This window comes from Oncorhynchus gorbuscha, linkage group LG24, assembly GCF_021184085.1.
Source record: "Oncorhynchus gorbuscha isolate QuinsamMale2020 ecotype Even-year linkage group LG24, OgorEven_v1.0, whole genome shotgun sequence".
Taxonomy (NCBI): domain Eukaryota; kingdom Metazoa; phylum Chordata; class Actinopteri; order Salmoniformes; family Salmonidae; genus Oncorhynchus; species Oncorhynchus gorbuscha.
Genome location: NC_060196.1, coordinates 2,329,037 through 2,349,441, shown reverse-complemented (window position 1 = coordinate 2,349,441; position 20,405 = coordinate 2,329,037). Strand labels below are relative to the sequence as shown.

The 20,405-nt window shown below is 44.5% G+C and overlaps 2 protein-coding genes across 3 annotated transcripts in view; both read right to left on the bottom strand.

Annotated features, from left to right (window-relative positions):
* Nucleotides 1-9,093, bottom strand: part of si:ch211-151p13.8 (uncharacterized protein LOC562078 homolog) — a 45,386-nt gene extending 36,293 nt beyond the window's left edge. The window contains exons 1-4 of one of the 2 annotated variants that reach the window (XM_046327259.1): nt 8,909-9,092; nt 2,895-2,982; nt 2,189-2,325; nt 1,694-1,847 (exon numbers count right to left, since the gene is read on the bottom strand). In XM_046327259.1, coding sequence (XP_046183215.1) covers nt 1,694-1,847; nt 2,189-2,325; nt 2,895-2,913 — 310 coding nt within the window. In that variant the 5' untranslated portion in view covers nt 2,914-2,982; nt 8,909-9,092. Of the gene's footprint in view, nt 1-1,693; nt 1,848-2,188; nt 2,326-2,894; nt 2,983-8,908 lie in introns of both variants that reach the window. The other variant, XM_046327260.1, reaches the window with a different exon arrangement.
* A 1,436-nt stretch (nt 9,094-10,529) lies between these two features.
* The window catches only part of LOC124013271 (E3 ubiquitin-protein ligase TRIM21-like), a 24,015-nt gene continuing 14,139 nt past the window's right edge, over nt 10,530-20,405 (bottom strand). Inside the window, exons 8-14 of the mRNA XM_046327531.1 lie at nt 19,593-19,643; nt 19,436-19,486; nt 18,977-19,027; nt 11,768-11,821; nt 11,498-11,524; nt 11,098-11,273; nt 10,530-10,904 (exon numbers count right to left, since the gene is read on the bottom strand). Coding sequence (XP_046183487.1) covers nt 10,530-10,904; nt 11,098-11,273; nt 11,498-11,524; nt 11,768-11,821; nt 18,977-19,027; nt 19,436-19,486; nt 19,593-19,643 — 785 coding nt within the window. The remainder of the gene's footprint in view (nt 10,905-11,097; nt 11,274-11,497; nt 11,525-11,767; nt 11,822-18,976; nt 19,028-19,435; nt 19,487-19,592; nt 19,644-20,405) is intronic.

Below are 20,405 nucleotides of genomic sequence, written 5' to 3'. Positions count from 1 at the left end.
GGTAATGACTGTCTGGTGGTGGTTATATTCCTCTGGTAATGACTGTCTGGTGGTGGTTATATTCCTCTGGTAATGACTGTCTGGTGGTGGTTATATTCCTCTGGTAATGACTGTCTGGTGGGTGGTTATATTCCTCTGGTAATGACTGTCTGGTGGTGGTTATATTCCTCTGGTAATGACTGTCTGGTGGTGGTTATATTCCTCTGGTAATGACTGTCTGGTGGTGGTTATATTCCTCTGGTAATGACTGTCTGGTGGTGGTTATATTCCTCTGGTAATGACTGTCTGGTGGTAGTTATATTCCTCTGGTAATGACTGTCTGGTGGTGGTTATATTCCTCTGGTAATGACTGTCTGGTGGTAGTTATATTCCTCTGGTAATGACTGTCTGGTGGTGGTTATATTCCTCTGGTAATGACTGTCTGGTGGTGGTTATATTCCTCTGGTAATGACTGTCTGGTGGTGGTTATATTCCTCTGGTAATGACTGTCTGGTGGTAGTTATATTCCTCTGGTAATGACTGCCTAGTGGTGGTTATATTCCTCTGGTAATGACTGTCTGGTGGTGGTTATATTCCTCTGGTAATGACTGTCTGGTGGTAGTTATATTCCTCTGGTAATGACTGTCTGGTGGTGGTTATATTCCTCTGGTAATGACTGTCTGGTGGTGGTTATATTCCTCTGGTAATGACTGTCTGGTGGTGGTTATATTCCTCTGGTAATGACTGTCTGGTGGTGGTTATATTCCTCTGGTAATGACTGTCTGGTGGTGGTTATATTCCTCTGGTAATGACTGTCTGGTGGTAGTTATATTCCTCTGGTAATGACTGCCTAGTGGTGGTTATATTCCTCTGGTAATGACTGTCTGGTGGTGGTTATATTCCTCTGGTAATGACTGTCTGGTAGTGGTTATATTCCTCTGGTAATGACTGTCTGGTGGTAGTTATATTCCTCTGGTAATGACTGTCTGGTGGTGGTTATATTCCTCTGGTAATGACTGTCTGGTGGTGGTTATATTCCTCTGGTAATGACTGTCTGGTGGTGGTTATATTCCTCTGGTAATTCCGATCAGAGCCTCACCCTCCATGGGTCAGATGGCATTGGTGGGGAACAGGGGATGGAGAGCGGATCTAAAGAATGTAGAATAGGTGATAAAAGGGAAATTGTTGCCTTTGCGCCAGACAAGTATTCATTGGGGACAGGGGATGGAGGGGGAGAGAAAAGGTAGAAGAAGGACGAGACCTTCGCCAGTGATCCAGACAGACATTCAAGTTTCACAGGTTTGATAACATACCAGTTACTGTAATAGTAGGTTACAGTAATGACAAAAACAGTGTCTTGTTATGGTGCTAATATGTTTGTTGGCAGAGGGGCACATGGGAGATTAGATATGCCTTGTTAGTGGTTTTCTGCCACTTTCAGGTCTACACTGCACCCATCTTTACCAATATATCCATTTACTCAATTCATATCCATTTGGACGATTTGGATCCTGTACAAGGAACACAGAAGCAATCATCTCAGTTTCTATCCTGGGTCGCATTCAATAGGCTTCGAACAGTATAACAACTGATTGAAACAGGAAGGGAATAGCTGGACTACAATAAGAAACACTCATTTTCATTTTCCATTGCAAAACGGTTGAACGTTTTCTTTGACATGCCCTAATGCATACGGCCCTGGTCTCCAACGTACCCTCTGCTGTGGGTGTGACACGGTTGACTTTGAGGAGGGGTCTGGGAGTTGGTGATGAGGAGGAAGGGAGGGAGCACACATCTTTCCCCAGCACAGGCACCTCTGGGAGGGTGAAGACGATCTCATAACGATGCAGACTCCTCAGGAACCCTACCTGAAAAGAGAGAGAGAGAGAGTGTGTGAGAGTGTGTGAGAGAGAGAGAGAGAGAGAGAGAGGAGAAACACAGTACAAATTATATAAACACTTATTAAATACTCACACACTTCTTATGAAATGTGTTAAGTAGTTCTTATGTAGGTACCCATCAGGGGTGCATTGAGCAGGGCATAATGTTGTAGAAATATGTTATGGAGAACAAACATGGCTCTATGACCTGTAGAATAAGGAATCATGTCTGCTCTATTCATAACATTTCAATCTGAAATGTTCAACAATGTTTGCCTACTGAACTTGGCACAAGCAACTCGAGCATTCGTATTCCAAACCCCACCCACCTTAACCAGGAAGTTCCCATCAGGCTCTGGGAGAGCAGGGATGGAAGAATCATTGGCTTTGTCCTCACGGTGAACAGGGGAGCCCATGGCATCCTCGTCGTCAGGGAAACGCACGCTTCCTCCCTTTGAGGTGGACCCTGGGGAAGAGGCAGTAAGGGCGTGACTCGGTCAGGGACAGAAATACACACACAGGCACGTACTGAACACACGCACACACATATCATTCATGCATGGCTAAGCAGCTGTATACGACTGCAAGTTTTCATTGCACTTTTATGAGAGAGAGAGTGAGACAGAGAGCAGGAGAGAGAGGGAGAGAGTTAGTGTTTTGGTCCATCAGTATAACTTAGGTCTGACATGGCATTAGGGCTTTACAAACAGCGGGAAGGGATTGAAAATCCATTCACTTAGAGACAATCGCTGGCAGATCAATTAATTAATGTTTGGGCGATATCAGACAGACAGACAGACAGACAGACAGACAGACAGACAGACAGACAGAGACAGACAGACAGACAGACAGACAGACAGACAGACAGACAGACAGACAGACAGACAGACAGACAGACAGACAGACAGACAGACAGACAGACAGACAGACAGACAGACAGACAGACAGACAGACAGACAGACAGACAGACAGACAGACAGACAGACAGACAGAAACAGACAGACAAACACACACACATAGAAGTCAAGGACTCACCCTTCCTGCCTGTTGCCATGTCAACGTCAGGCCAGGAATGATGGATCACACTGTATCAGCCTGAATTTGTGATGTCATCATTACCCTCCTTCAGAGAACATGACAAGGAACAATGTAAGGAGATAGAGAGAGAGGGAGAGAGAGAGAGAGAGAGAGAGAGAGAGAGAGGGAGAACAAGAGAGATGGAGAGAGAAAAGGGGGGAGCAGATGAGGAATGAAAGAGGTGAAGAGTGAGGTGAAAGAGGGAGAGAAAGAGAGACCAAGTCACAATTTCTTTGTAAAGGTGACAGCTCCTCAACAACAGTTTCTTCTGGCTTCTGTCATTTTCTGCCAAAAAGTTCCCTCAGACTAAACCACCTCTTAGAACTAGAAGTAGGACAAAGTAGCCCCTAGGTCAGTTAAACACTTTCCCCTCTAATTGCGGTCATGATTTGGGTATAAGCGATGGCTGATCCTAGACCTGTGAATCAAAATAGGAAAAGCACTCACATCTGAGGTTACTTGTCGCATGGTGTTTGGCAATAATTCTATGATATTCCTAAAGTTAAAGTAAACTAAACTAAAGTGTCACTGGCAAAGTCATAATGGTAAAGTGGTTTATTTTCTTTAGCTCTGTGCCAGGTAGCAACTTCTGCCCAAACGTACTCTGGTACTGTAGCGTATCAATCCGCTGGATAGAGCCCTAGACTGAGTTCCAAATGGTACCCTAGTGCATTTCTTTTAACACGGTCCAATAGGGGAATAGGGTGCCATCTGTTTCCGCACGTCAACAATAACCTTTGACCTTACATTTAATCCTACTGCGGCTTTATCAATATCATTAGAAGCGCCCAGCTGTGAGTCCAGTCCAGTGTTGCAGACAAAGGCACGGCTAAACGACTCCCTCACCTGCTCACTAAAGAAGCTTATCTCTGCCGCCAAAGCTTACCAGGTGGGATTAGAGGAAGAAATTAGAAAGAGTCATTTCTTACAGTTTTACCATTGGGAGTTGGGTACCGAGCCTAATTCACACAATCCTCCCTAATACGGAAACACTGGAGGGGGAATAGCCTTGAGTGTTATGTAACCTAAACTAGAATGGGGAGGAAATAGAACACAGAACAGAGAGAAGCTCATTCCATTCTATTTATAACGGCCTTAATGTACCATCGACAGTTATCCAGTTGTGGAAAAAGTACCCAATTGTCATCCTTGAGTTAAATTAAAGACCCTAATAGAAAATGACTGAAGTGGAAGTGAAAGTCACCCAGTAGAATACTACTTGAGTAAAAATCTAAAATTATCTGCTTTTAAATACACTTAAAGATGCACTATGCAGAAATAACTCCATTTCCTGGTTGCTAAAATTGTAATAGTTTGCCTAATTTCAGTTTATGTGGCAAAACAAGCAAGTAGAGAATCATTGGACCATGAAAACTGCTGTGAAATATGTTTTCCATAACCAAAATTATTTTATTTGAAGCTGTTTGAAGCTGGTGTGCAAAACTGAAAGTAAAAGACGCAAAAACAAAACTTAAGAATGAGAACCATAGAAATGGAGCACATAGAATAGATACACCACTTCTTATACTTGCTTTCAATGAGAATGACATATCTATCACTCACATTTCTATGTGCATTTGGTTGGGGTCACCCAAAAAGTTATATATTGTAGCTTTAAGGATCAAAAGTAGAAGCTATAAATCCATCCAAATTCCTTATATAAAGCAAACCAGACGGCACAATTAGCTGTTTTTAATGGATAGCCAGGGACACACTCCAACACTGACCAACAGACCATTCACAAACACTCAGACATCATTTACAAACAAAGCATCTGTGTTAAGTGAGTTCGCCAGATCAGAGGCAGTATGGATGACCAAGGATGTTCTCTTGATAACTGTATGAATTGGACCATTCTTCCCTGTCCTGCTAAGCATTCCATTATTGAGTAGCCTACTGTTGGTGTCAGGGACAATAAGGACTAATAAAGTACAGTGCATTCGGAAAGTATTCAGACCCCTTCACTTGTTACACATTTTGTTACGTTACTGCATTATTCTATATTATTTATATATATTTTTTTATCAATCTATACACAATACCCGATAATGACAAAGCAAATGTTTTTAGAAATGTTTGCAAATGTATTATAAATAAAAAGCATAAATAACTTATTTACATAAGTATTCAGACACTTTGCTATGAGACTCGAAATTTAGTTCAGGTGCTTCCAGTTTTCATTCATCATCCTTAAGATGTTTCTACAACTTGATTGGAGTCCACCTGTGATAAATTCAATTGATTGGACATGATTTAGAAAGGCACAAACCTGTCTATTTAAGGTCCCACAGTTGAAAGTGCACGTCAGAGCAAAAACCAAGCCATGAGGTCGAAGGAATTGTCTGTAGAGCTCCGAGACAGGATTGTGTTAAGGTACAGATCAGGGGAAAGGTACCCACAAAAATTCTGCAGCATTGAAGGTCCCCAAGAAAACAGTTGCTTTCATCATTCTTAAATGGAAGACGTTTGGAACCACCAAGACTCTTCCTAGAGCCGGCCGCCAAGCCAAACTGAGCAATCAAGGGAGAAGGGCCTTGGTCAGGGAGGTGACCAAGAACCCGATGGACACTTAATGGCCGGTTAATTAGGGCCGATTTCAAGTTTTAATAACAATCGGAAATCTGTATTTTTGGGCTTCGATTTTGCCTATTTAAAAACAAAATGTTTATACCTTTATTTAACTAGGCAATTCAGTTAAGAACACATTCTTATTTTCAATGATGGCCTCGGAACGGTGGGTTATCTGCCTTGTTCAGGGGCAAAACGACACATTTTCACCTTGTTCGCTCGGGGGATCTTGCAACCTTACAGTTAACTAGTCCAACGCTCTAACCACCTGCCTCTCATTGCACTCCATGAGGAGCTTGCCTGTTACGTGAATGCAGTAGATCCAAGGTAAGTTGCAAGCTAGCATTAAACTTATCTTATAAAAAACAATCAATCAATCATAATCACTAGTTAACTACACATGGTTGATGATCGTACTAGTTTATCTAGCGTGTCCTGCGTTGCATATAATCGATGCGGTGCGTATCGTTGCTCCAATGTGTACCTAACCATGAACATCAATGCCTTTCTTAAAATCAAAACACAGAAGTATATATATTTAAACCTGCATATTTAACTAAAAGAAATCCAGGTTAGCAGGCAATATTAACCAGGTGAAATTGTGTCACTTCTCTTCCGTTCATTGCACAGAGTCAGGGTATATGCAACAGTTTGGGCAGCCTTGCTTATTGCAAACTAATTTGCCAGAATTGTACGTAATTATGACATGACATTGAAGGTTGTGCAATGTAACAAGAATATTTAGACTTAAGGATGTTAACCCGTTAGATAAAATACCGAACGGTTCCGTATTTCACTGAAATAATAAACGTTTTGTTTTCGAAATGATAGTTTCTGGATTCTACCATATTAATGACCAAAGGCTCATATTTCTGTGTGTTATGTTATAGTTAAGTCTATGATTTGATAGAGCAGTCTGACTGAGCGATGGTAGGCAGCAGCAGGCTCGTAAGCATTCATTCAAACAGCACTTTCGTGCGTTTTGCCAGCAGCTCTTCACAAGCACAGCGCTGTTTATGACTTCAAGCCTATCAGCCTAATGGCTGGTGTAACCGATGTGAAATGGCTAGCTAGTTAGCGGGGTTTGCAACGCTAATAGCGTTTCAAACGTCATTCGCTCTGAGACTTGGAGTAGTTATTCCCCCCGCGGCTTTTGTGGAGTGATGGGTAACACTGTTTCGAGTGTGGCTGTTGTCGATGTGTTCCTGGTTCGAGCTCAGGTAGGGGCGAGGAGAGGGACAGAAGGTATACTGTTACACTGGCAATACTATAGTGCCTATAAGAACATCCAATAGTCAAAGGTATATGAAATACAAATGGTATGGAGAGAAATAGTCCTATAAATACTATATTAACTACAACCTAAAACCTCTTACCTTGGAATATTGAAGTCTCATGTTAAAAGGAACCACCAGCTTTCATATGTTCTCATGTTCTGAGCAAGGAACTCAAACGTTAGCTTTTTTACATGGCACATTTTGCACTTTTACTTCTCCAAAACATTGTTTTTGCATTATTTAAACCAAATTGAACATGTTTCATTATTTATTTGAGGGTAAATTGATTTTAATAGATGTATTATATTAAGTTAAAATAAGTGTTCATTCAGTATTGCTGTAATTGTCATTATTATAAATATATATATTTTTTAATTGGCTGATTAATCGGTATCGGGTTTCTGTCCTCCAATAATCGGGATCGGCGTTGAAAAACCATAATCGGTCAACCTCTAATGGACACTATGACAAAGCTCCAGAGATCCTCTGTGGAGATAGGAGAACCTTCCAGAAGGACAACCATCTCTGCAGGACTCCACCACTCAGGCATGTATAGTAGATTGGCCAGACGGAAGCCAATCCTCAGTAAAAAGGCACATAGCCCGCTTGTAGTTTTCCAAAAGGCATCTAAAGGACTCTGAGACCATGAGAAACAAGATTCTCTGGTCTGATGAAACCAATATTGAACTCTATGGCCTGAATGCCAAGTGTCACGTCTGGAGGAAACGAGGCATCGCTCATCACCTGGCCAAAACCTTTCCTACGGTGAAGCATTGTGGTGGCAGCATCATGCTGTGGGGATGTCAGGATCAAGGGAAAGAAGAACTGTGCAAAGTACAGAGAGATCCTTGACGGAAACCTGCCCCAGACCTCAGACCTTCCAACAGGACAACAACCCTAAGCACACAGCCAAGACAACGCAGGAGTGGCTTCGGGACCAGTCTCTGAATGTCCTTGAGAAGCCCAGCCAGAGTCCGGATTTGAACCCAATCGAACATCTCTGGAGAGACCTGAAAATAGCTGTGCAGCGACGCTCCCCATCCAACCTGACAGAGCTTGAGAGGATCAGCAGAGAAGAATGGGAGAAACTCCACAAGTACAGGTGTGCCAAGCTTGTAGCAGCTTGGCACATACAGCTTCAAGGCTGTAATCATTGCCAAAGGTACTTCAACAAAGTACTGAGTAAAGGGTCTGAATATTTATGTAAATGTAATGTTTCATTTTTTTTGCAAACCTGTTTTTTCTTTGTTATTGTGGAGTATTATGTGTAGATTGATGAGTAAAAATATATACATTTTTTTTAAAGGCTGTAACCTAACATAATGTGGAAAGTGTCAAGGGGTATGAAAACGTTCAAAATGCCCTGTTGTAGGCTTCAAGTAACGTACAGATATCCCCCCCAAAATAATTAAGTAGTCGTCTACTTCAAAGTAGATTTTACTTTGTTACTTTACACCACTGCAGTTATCAATGGGACCTGGACGCATTGTGCAAAGGCATCGCGGTTGGTAGGCTTCTACCTTATTTGACACCGTCACTGTTCTACATGCGGCAGTGTTGGGGACGACCCAGCCCCGACCGCCACCACCGCATCAACAGGGAGGGACATCGATACGTGCGCCGCCCGGGACATTTTTCACCGGTTTTAGCCTAACTACAAAATACTTGCGAATAGGTGTTCCTTAGGCTGCTTTGGTTGTTTATTGAATATATAGCCAATTCAATGCTGTTCCTTTCAATCACATAGCCCACCAGTGTTTTTATTCTAATGTTACAATTTCCATGTTGATGATCACACACACTTCATGCCCATTGGATGGAGTGCGCATCAAAACTGGAACATCGGCACAGCGTTGCATTTGCTGTCGTTTCAACGGATGGGCAAAACTGCGAAGAATATATTTGGACAACAACAACATATTCGTTATATTGTCATTGTGATATAAATCAAATCGAATATATTCAACCTGAGAGAGAGACAGACAGACGGGCAGATCGGCAGATAGCCTAGCCTACGCCCAGTTAGATGTCAATACGATATGAACCTCCGAACTGAATTCCCCCCAGCTGCAAGAAAGCGTTTATGAAAATGTGTAACGTAATTAAAAAACCTTTCGAAGCACTTACCGCTTTGGAGATTTGTTCAGTGCTTAGTAATGATGGTATCGGACAGTGGGAAGCGTTACCATCCCAAACGGCATGCTGCTTTCTGTGTTTGTCTGATCTCTTATTTCCGAGGCTCTACTCAGTCTCCTCTCCAGCTCTCCTCCTCCGGACCGACGCAGTCTGCAACAGCCACACATACCTGGCACGTCGCTTTCTCGGTGACCTTTAGCTGCAGTCAACGGCGGATGCAGGCATCGCGGGGAGGGAAGTTTTTCAACACCCCTCATGTAAACATCACGTTTACACTGTAATTATTCTGCCTATTAGATAGTTGTGGTATTGGCCCTATACCTGCTTTCAGATTTAATGAAATGCAGGCTATCAATTGGATAAATATTTTATTTGTAGCCTTATTGAATATGCTAATTTAATAGGCTCTAACAGGGTATAATATAATATAATAGCCTATACAATACTGTACTAGAAAGTTCAAGAAGATTGACAACTCAAGGTCAGGGTTATTTTAGAAAAATTCATGCAATGATTTATTAGATTAGCCTCCAATTGAACTCCTATTACAACATGATTCAAATATATTCTGTCATTAATATAATTTTCCAAAAAGTATTCAGTCTCATTCACCCCAGGCTATCCAATATGTTGAGCGTGAAAAACCCAGCAGCGTTGCAGTTCTTGAGACAAACCGGTGAGCCGGGCACCTACTACCATACCCCTCTCAAAGGCACTTACATCTTTAGTCTTGCCCATTCACCCTCCGAATGGCACACATACGCAATCCATGTCTCAATTGTCACAAGGCTTAAAAATCCATATTTATCCTGTCTCCTCCCCTTCATCTACACTGATGTAAGTGGATTTAACAAGTGCCATCAGTAAGGGCTCATAGCGTTCACCTGGATTCACCTGGTCAGTCTATGTCATGGAAAGAGCAGGTGTTCTTAAAGTCCACTCTGTGTAGAATAGGATGAGTAAATTGACTGGCTCATAAAGGATTCTTTGTCTTTGTGTTTGTCTCTGGGTCTTTACTCAGTGGCTCCCAGTCCACATAGTTTACATTTGGTTTATTGTGGACATTCTTCAAAAACTGGATTGTAATGTACAAGTAATATGTTTTATTTGTAATGACTGTGGTTATGTCACAAATAGCACACTATTCCCTATAGTAATGCAATACATAGGGCTCATGGGGGGAATAGGGAGCCCTATGAGACACATATGGCCCTATATAGACAGATTCATCCATCCTGTGATAAGGACAGATGGTGAAATCCTTAATTCTCAGACTGATGGACTGTAGTCGGTTGTATTGGTCAAAATGATCAGTCCGATCCAGACTCAGTATCCAGATTATCCATTGCTCAGCTCCATAGAACAGAGGAGGTCATTATGAATGGTTCTAAGAGACTGTATTTCATTCCAGAAAATTGTTCCCTCTCTTCTGGCCTTGTTCCCTTCCCTATGTTGACATGAGACATCTGGGTATATTGGGCGCATCAGCTATAGCTTCCACCATATTGCTTTGACCTATCCAGTCCCGTCCTATTGGCTCAGTGAAGAACATTGAACAAGGACAGACTGAATGAAACTACCTTAAGGAATTAACAAAAAACTAAAACCCATCTCAGTCCACCAGAGGCATCGAGACAGGACAAATGATGAGCGGCGCCTCGTTCCTGCCAGACTTATTGGTGCAAGGGCTGAAGAAGGGATGAATGACATCCGAGAAGCTGTCGGTGAATGTATAGATGAGCATCTTAGCGTCCACGTTATAGAAGGACACCTGTCCCTTATCACAGTCTACGTAGATCCCTATACGGTTGGGTTTGTGGTTGAGGCCCAGCGCTGTCGACGGTTCCGTTCGGAACGCGTAGTCGTTCTTATCCCGGAGACTCAGGAACCAGTAGCCGTGGGCGGGGCTTACTATGATCTTCCCTTTCCTGTTGATGGAGTGGCTAGCCACGCCCAGGTCCCAGTCCGTTTTCCCACCCACCTCCACCTACGAATACAAAAAGTCATAATCAATACACTACAATACAACATCATTCAATACAACAACACTGGAAGGTGAGCACATGTATATTCACATCATCCCTGGCATACAGTCTCTCCATCTATCAGGCCCCATTATGAGCCACTGTTCTTCAGCCTGATGGCTGTTGGAATGAAACTAGCCCTGCTTCTGTTCTCACCTCCCAGTAATGGCGTCCCGAAGAGAAGGCCTGGCGCCCGAGGACGCAGACCACACGGTCAAAGCGCTCAGGGCCGTCCGCCACGGGCTGGTAGCGGTCCCAGCAGCGCACCTGCTTGCCGTCGTCGGAGATGAGCAGGCGTGGGTGGGCGGTGAGGGGGTCCAGGGTTATGTCCACTGAGAGGGAGAGGAGGGGAGAGGGTGAGGTAGAAGGGGAGGGTGGGCAGAGAGAGAGACATACAGAGGGAGAGAAGGAGAGAACAGAGGCATAGAGAAAGAGGGAGAAAAAGTCATCAATCACCAATCAAGAGTTCATTCAGCAGTTTTGTGTCTATAACTAGCAGCAATGTGCTTGACACATGAATACAGAAAACATGATACAGGAAGAAGGAAGTACATACCTGCATATTCCTGCACTCTCCTCACCTCTGGAGAAAGAGAGAGAGAGAGAGAGAGAGAGAGAGAGAGAGAGAGAGAGAGAGAGAGAGAGAGAGAGAGAGAGAGAGAGAGAGAGAGAGAGAGAGAGAGAGAGAGAGAGAGAGAGAGAGAGAGAGAGGGAGAGAGAGAGGGAGAGGGAGAGAGAGGTGTTAAACTATCTAACCCCTCATCAAATACTGTATGTATTATCACATGACTGGGACTTTGAGTTAATAAATGAATCAAAACCTTACTTGGTTTTGGATTTCTTCCCACTGACTGGTCTGGTTGAGGTTGAGAAAGCCAATCTGGCCAAACAAAAGTGAATACATGTAATAAAACAATGGGTGGGTCTAATCCTAAATGCTGATTGGTTAAAATCTCATTCCAGCCGGTGTCTATTCCACAAGTTACCACCGGCTAAATCTATCACGTTAAAATGCCTATTTACTCTGTTCCATCAGACTGCGCAATCCACTGTCTCATCAGCCCAGGCAGGGAAGTCATGAACTTTATCTCCACTATAAAAAGATATCTAGACGTTATCTCACATTTTTTTTAGACTAACATTTAGTTTTCAACAGCTGAGATTTGTATAAACCTGTCTGTCTCTCCGACATGTTCAACGTAGTTTCAATATTCAAATTGGATCTCCAGCTGTCCCATGGTAATGAAGGTGTTGGGAGTCGGGATGAGACAGACAGGCAGTGTTTCTCAGCCAGTCTAAATCATGAATCAGCTGGCATTAGGTATACAGTATAGCAAGAAATGTCAATTGAAAAAAGGTAAAACGAGACGAAGTGCAGCTAGTTTGCAGTTGTTCCAGCTTCAATCTGAAGTGATTGTGTTGTTGGCTAGCTCCTCTGAACAACAGTGTCCTGATGGGATAGAACATGTTCTACGCCAGGCGAAATCGCGCCTCATTAGCTCATTGTTGTGGATGTATTCAAATAAATGTCACTATATAACAGCTTAAACTAATGCTAATGCAGCTACTGTTGATATTCTGGCTGCACTGTTTGACGTGACTGTAAGTTAACCGTAGTTGGCAAGCTAGCAAGCAAGGGATAAAACGTTTCCAGCCAGTATGGCAATGGAACATTTAGAATGAACGACTGGATCGCATTCATAGATACAGAACTGAACGACTGGATCACATTCATAGATACAGAACTGAACGACTGGATCACATTCATAGATACAGAACTGAACGACTGGATCACATTCATAGATACAGAACTGAACGACTGGATCACATTCATAGATACAGAACTGAACGACTGGATCACATTCATAGATACAGAACTGAACGACTGGATCACATTCATAGATACAGAACTGAACGACTGGATCACATTCATAGATACAGAACTGAACGACTGGATCACATTCATAGATACAGATCTGAACGACTGGATCACATTCATAGATACAGAACTGAACGACTGGGTCGCGTCTCTGGCAACCGAACTGATAGAATGAACGACCAGCCGGCTTATGTAGCAACCCTAGATCTGTGTCGGCTTATATCTTGTGGAAGGATGAAATAGTTTGAATAAATTAATCAAGTTAACGCTTTTGTCATGTTTGTCATTTATTATCTTGTCTTGTCCCTGTGCTTCCCATTCTATTCGTTTCCCTCTGCTGGTCTTATTTGGTTCTTTCCCTCCTTCTAGCCCTCTCTCCCCCTCCCTCTCTCACTCTCTCGCTCTCTCTTCTCTCTATCGTTCCGTTCCTGCTCCCAGCTGTTCCTATTCCCCTAATCATCATTTAGTCTTCCCACACCTGTTCCCGATCCTTTCCCCTGATTAGAGTCCCTATTTATTCCTTTGTGTTCCGTTCCTGTGCCGTCAGTTCCTTGCATTGTATTCACCATGCTGTGATTGCGTTTCGCCCTGTCCTGTCGTGTTTTTTGCCGTGATTGTGTATTACCCTGTCCTGTCGTGTTTTGTGCCTTCATCAGACGCTGCGTGTGAGCAGGTGTCTCAGTCGACTACGGCCTGCGCCTACCCGAAGCGACCTGCAGTCTGTGGCCGCTTCTCCAGTTGTTTTCCCCTCTACAATCTAGAGGATTTCTGTTATTCCGTTTTGAACATTAATAAACTCTGTTTCTGTTAAGTCGCGTTTGGGTCCTCGTTCACCTGCATGACAGAAGGAACTGACCAAGGAATGGACCCAGCGACTTCAGACGCTGTTTACACTGCCGTCAAGATCCAAGGAGCCATGCTCGGCAGACACGAGCAGGAATTGTCTGCTGCTCGCCATGCCGTGGAGAACCTGGCCGCTCAGGTTTCCGACCTCTCTGGGCAGTTCCAGAGTCTACGTCTCGTGCCACCTGTTACTTCCTGGCCTGCCGAGCCTCCAGAACCCAGGGTTAATAACCCACCTTGCTACTCCGGGCAGCCCACTGAGTGCCGCTCCTTTCTCACGCAGTGTGAGATTGTGTTCTCTCTCCAACCCCACACATACTCTAGAGAGAGAGCTCGGGTTGCTTACGTCATTTCACTCCTTACTGGCCGGGCTCGAGAATGGGGCACAGCTATCTGGGAGGCAAGGGCTGATTGCTCTAACAGATTCCAGAACTTTAAAGAGGAGATGATTCGGGTTTTTGACCGTTCAGTTTTTGGTGGGGAGGCTTCTAGGGCCCTGGCTTCCTTATGCCAAGGTGAACGGTCCATAACGGATTATTCCATTGAGTTTCGCACTCTTGCTGCCTCTAGTGAGTGGAACGAGCCGGCGCTGCTCGCTCGTTTTCTGGAGGGACTCCACGCAGTGGTTAAGGATGAGATTCTCTCCCGGGAGGTTCCTTCAGATGTGGACTCTTTGATTGCTCTCGCCATCCGCATAGAACGACGGGTAGATCTTCGTCACCGGGCTCGTGGAAGAGAGCTCGCATCAACGGTGTTTCCCTGCTCCGCATCGCAACCATCTCCCTCCTCTGGCTTTGAGACTGAGCCCATGCAGCTGGGAGGGATTCGCATCTCGACTAAGGAGAGGGAACGGAGGATCACCAACCGCCTGTGCCTCTATTGCGGAGTTGCTGGACATTTTGTTAATTCATGTCCAGTAAGAGGCCAGAGCCCATCAGTAAGCGGAGGGCTACTGGTGAGCGCTACTACTCAGGTCCCTTCATCTAGATCTTGTACTACTATGTCGGTCCATCTACGCTGGACCGGTTCGGGTGCTACATGCAGTGCCTTGATTGACTCTGGGGCTGAGGGTTGTTTCATGGACGAAGCATGGGTTCGGAAACATAACATTCCTTTCAGACCGTTAGACAAGCCTACGCCCATGTTTGCCTTAGATGGTAGTCATCTTCCCAGCATCAAATTTGAGACACTACCTTTAACTCTCACAGTATCTGGTAACCACAGTGAGACTATTTCTTTTTTGATTTTCCGTTCACCGTTTACACCTGTTGTTTTGGGTCATCCCTGGCTAGTATGTCATAATCCTTCTATTAATTGGTCTAGTAATTCTATCCTATCCTGGAACGTTTCTTGTCATGTGAAGTGTTTAATGTCTGCCATCCCTCCCGTTTCTTCTCTCCCTACTTCTCAGGAGGAACCTGGCGATTTGACAGGAGTGCCGGAGGAATATCATGATCTGCGCACGGTCTTCAGTCGGTCCCGAGCCAACTCCCTTCCTCCTCACCGGTCGTATGATTGTAGTATTGATCTCCTTCCAGGGACCACGCCTCCTCGAGGTAGACTATACTCTCTGTCGGCTCCCGAACGTAAGGCTCTCGAGGATTATTTGTCTGTGTCTCTTGACGCGGTACCATAGTGCCTTCTTCTTCTCCGGCCGGGGCGGGGTTCTTTTTGTTAAGAAGAAGGACGGTACTCTGCGCCCCTGCGTGGATTATCGAGGGCTGAATGACATAACGGTTAAGAATCGTTATCCGCTTCCCCTTATGTCATCAGCCTTCGAGATTCTGCAGGAGCCAGGTGCTTTACTAAGTTGGACCTTCGTAACGCTTACCATCTCGTGCGCATCAGAGAGGGGGACGAGTGGAAAACGGCGTTTAACACTCCGTTAGGGCATTTTGAGTACCGGGTTCTGCCGTTCGGTCTCGCCAATGCGCCAGCTGTTTTTCAGGCATTAGTTAATGATGTTCTGAGAGACATGCTGAACATTTTTGTTTTTGTCTATCTTGACGATATCCTGATTTTTTCTCCGTCACTCGAGATTCATGTTCAGCACGTTCGACGTGTTCTACAGCGCCTTTAGAGAATTGTCTCTACGTAAAGGCTGAGAAGTGCTCTTTTCATGTCTCCTCCGTTACTTTTCTCGGTTCCGTTATTTCCGCTGAAGGCATTCAGATGGATTCCGCTAAGGTCCAAGCTGTCAGTGATTGGCCCGTTCCAAGGTCACGTGTCGAGTTGCAGCGCTTTTTAGGTTTCGCTAATTTCTATCGGCGTTTCATTCGTAATTTGGGTCAAGTTGCTGCCCCTCTCACAGCTCTTACTTCTGTCAAGACGTGTTTTAAGTGGTCCGGTTCCGCCCAGGGAGCTTTTGATCTTCTAAAAGAACGTTTTACGTCCGCTCCTATCCTCGTTACTCCTGACGTCACTAGACAATTCATTGTCGAGGTTGACGCTTCAGAGGTAGGCGTGGGAGCCATTCTGTCCCAGCGCTTCCAGTCTGACGACATAAGGTTCATCCGTGCGCTTATTTTTCTCATCGCCTGTCGCCATCTGAGCGCAACTATGATGTGGGTAACCGTGAACTGCTCGCCATCCGCTTAGCCCTAGGCGAATGGCGACAGTGGTTGGAGGGCGACCGTTCCTTTTGTCGTTTGGACAGACCATAAGAACCTTGAGTACATCCGTTCTGCCAAACGACTTAATGCCCGTCAAGCTCGTTGGGCGTTGTTTTTCGCTCGTTTCGAGTTTGTGATTTCTTACCGTCCGGGTAGCAAGAACACCAAGCCTGATGCCTTATCCCGTCTGTTTAGTTCTTCTGTGGCTTCTACTGATCCCGAGGGGATTCTTCCTTATGGGCGTGTTGTCGGGTTGACAGTCTGGGGAATTGAAAGACAGGTTAAGCAAGCACTCACGCACACTGCGTCGCCGCGCGCTTGTCCTAGTAACCTCCTTTTCGTTCCTGTTTCCACTCGTCTGGCTGTTCTTCAGTGGGCTCACTCTGCCAAGTTAGCTGGTCATCCCGGTGTTCGAGGCACTCTTGCGTCTATTCGCCAGCGCTTTTGGTGGCCGACTCAGGAGCGTGACACGCGCCGTTTCGTGGCTGCGTGTTCAGACTGCGCGCAGAAGAAGTCTGGTAATTTTTTTCTGCTTCTGCTCCTGGTCTTGCTGGGTCTCAGTCTGTTCCCTGCCATCGCATCTCTCCTGTTATTGTCCCTGCCCTTGCTGTGTCTCAGTCTGTCCCTAGTTCTCATTTTTTTTTAGAGTAGTACCCTAGTTTCCCTTTTTATCGTTTTCGTTACGGTCCTGAGGAGAGGAGTTGGGTTCTTTCTCGGGACGTGCTGGACCGTTTGATCTATGATTTCCTCCGTTGCCGCCAGTGTTCCTCCTCGAGAGCGCCAGGAGGCGCTCGGTGAGTGGGGGTACTGTCATGTTTGTCATTTATTATCTTGTCTTGTCCCTGTGCTTCCCATTCTATTCGTTTCCCTCTGCTGGTCTTATTTGGTTCTTTCCCTCCTTCTAGCCCTCTCTCTCCCCCTCCCTCTCTCACTCTCTCGCTCTCTCTTCTCTCTATCGTTCCGTTCCTGCTCCCAGCTGTTCCTATTCCCCTAATCATCATTTAGTCTTCCCACACCTGTTCCCGATCCTTTCCCCTGATTAGAGTCCCTATTTATTCCTTTGTGTTCCGTTCCTGTGCCGTCAGTTCCTTGCATTGTATTCACCATGCTGTGATTGCGTTTCGCCCTGTCCTGTCGTGTTTTTTGCCGTGATTGTGTATTACCCTGTCCTGTCGTGTTTTGTGCCTTCATCAGACGCTGCGTGTGAGCAGGTGTCTCAGTCGACTACGGCCTGCGCCTACCCGAAGCGACCTGCAGTCTGTGGCCGCTTCTCCAGTTGTTTTCCCCTCTACAATCTAGAGGATTTCTGTTATTCCGTTTTGAACATTAATAAACTCTGTTTCTGTTAAGTCGCGTTTGGGTCCTCGTTCACCTGCATGACAGCTTTTAATGAAAATATGTCAATCGTTATTTGAACATGTTAGTAACCCGTTGTATAAAAGTGACGATGCCCTCGAAGCAGGTGTTTGGAGGATATATTGGTCTCGGGCCTAACAACACCTGTGCCAATTTATCCTCCAAACACCGCCATATCGGTCATTATCACTTAATTAGACACTTTATGTATCATTGGTAACTGACACATATGGAATGGGCCTGTGCGTGTGAAAGAAACAGGAATGAATCCAAACCTGGACTTCCTACAGAGTGTTCTGGTGGAGGTGGAGAATGCAAACCTGGACTATCTCTTCCTACAGAGTGTTCTGGTGGAGGTGGAGAACGCAAACCTGGACTATCTCTTCCTACAGAGTGTTCTGGTGGAGGTGGAGAACGCAAACCTGGACTATCTCTTCCTACAGAGTGTTCTGGTGGAGGTGGAGAACACAAACCTGGACTATCTCTTCCTACAGAGTGTTCTGGTGGAGGTGGAGAACACAAACCTGGACTATCTCTTCCTACAGAGTGTTCTGGTGGAGGTGGAGAACACAAACCTGGACTATCTCTTCCTACAGAGTGTTCTGGTGGAGGTGGAGAACACAAACCTGGACTATCTCTTCCTACAGAGTGTTCTGGTGGAGGTGGAGAACACAAACCTGGACTATCTCTTCCTACAGAGTGTTCTGGTGGAGGTGGAGAACACAAACCTGGACTATCTCTTCCTACAGAGTGTTCTGGTGGAGGTGGGGTGGAGAACACAAACCTGGACTATCTCTTCCTACAGAGTGTTCTGGTGGAGGTGGAGAACACAAACCTGGACTATCTCTTCCTACAGAGTGTTCTGGTGGAGGTGGAGAACACAAACATGGACTATCTCTTCCTACAGAGTGTTCTGGTGGAGGTGGAGAACACAAACCTGGACTATCTCTTCCTACAGAGTGTTCTGGTGGAGGTGGAGAACACAAACCTGGACTATCTCTTCCTACAGAGTGTTCTGGTGGAGGTGGAGAACGCAAACCTGGACTATCTCTTCCTACAGAGTGTTCTGGTGGAGGTGGAGAACACAAACCTGGACTATCTCTTCCTACAGAGTGTTCTGGTGGAGGTGGAGAACACAAACCTGGACTATCTCTTCCTACAGAGTGTTCTGGTGGAGGTGGAGAACGCAAACCTGGACTATCTCTTCCTACAGAGTGTTCTGGTGGAGGTGGAGAACACAAACCTGGACTATCTCTTCCTACAGAGTGTTCTGGTGGAGGTGGAGAACACAAAACTGGACTATCTCTTCCTACAGAGTGTTCTGGTGGAGGTGGAGAACACAAACCTGGACTATCTCTTCCTACAGAGTGTTCTGGTGGAGGTGGAGAACACAAACCTGGCAAAACAATATCATGTAATCAAATACAGTATTATTATTAGAAACAAATGGAAAGGGATGAGTGTGACAGAAGCAGCCGTGAATTAATTAAAATCTAACTTGGACTACTTCTTCCCAGGGACTGGTCTGGTTGAGAAGGTAAATCTGGACAAACAAATTAGAATACAGGAAATCAATTACTGTATGAATTATTAGACATCTGTTGGGTCTGTGAGTGTGACAGAGACATGAATGTTATCTTGGACTTACTTGGACTATTTCTTCCGACAGCATAGTTTGGTTGAGAAAGCAAACCTGGTCAAACAAAAGAGAATCCATCAAATCAATACCGTATAGATGATTAGACACACGGAATGGGAGGAGCTGGGACTTTGAGTGTGACACAGACATGAATGAAAATCATACTTGGACTACATCTTCCCGCAGATTGGTCTGGTTGAGGTTGAGGACGCAACCCTGGCCAAACATAAGAGAATGCATTAATCAATATCAGACACATATTAGATCATAATTAACACTAAAAGATACAGATGGGATGGTACTTTGAGCGTGTAAACCTTACTTGGACTATATCTCCCCACGGATTGGTCTGTTTGAGGTTGAGGACGCAGACCTGGCCAACAAAAGACAATGCAGTTTATGGGTCTATAGGTTCTCAACTGGTTTTGCCTTGGGACCCTAAATTAACCAGGTTGTCTGTCACGACACAATATTTGCATTGGGAAAAATAATCAGAAAAATATAATCTGAAAAACTATTTTTAATTCTGTATTGATTTTAAATATAGCAATTATATGACAAGGGAACAACATTCCCACCTCTTTCATTGTCAATAAATACATTTTGCCCATGTTCTTGATGAAGATTGTTAATAAACTCACTGGTTTGAGACAACAAAATCAACCAAAATAGTGCTGCTAATAGCTTTATATTGAAAATACTGTGATTGAAGACTAACTGTTCAGAGATTAAATTATTTTTAAAAAGTAAGTTCATTATCATTTATTCACACTCTCTACCTGGTTTAAATTGTTATGTTCAGACTGGAGTATTTTTTTATTACATTTTGAATTTATTTTACTGACACACACACAACCCATTCAAAATCGCATGCGACCTAAATTTGGGTCACGACCCACCAGTTGAGAATCGATGGTCTACATCATCCTCTACATATTGTATTGTAGCCTAGTAGTGTTCATGAAGTAAAGTTAGACCGTCTCAACACTACAGTATTGTAGCTTATTAGTGCCCATAAAGTAAAATTAGACCGTCTCAACACTACAGTATTGGTGATATTCTTTGTTTGTCACTTGCAACAACCCAGCGAGCAAAAGTGGTAAAATCTTGACGTAATTTCAACCAGTTTTGCCCA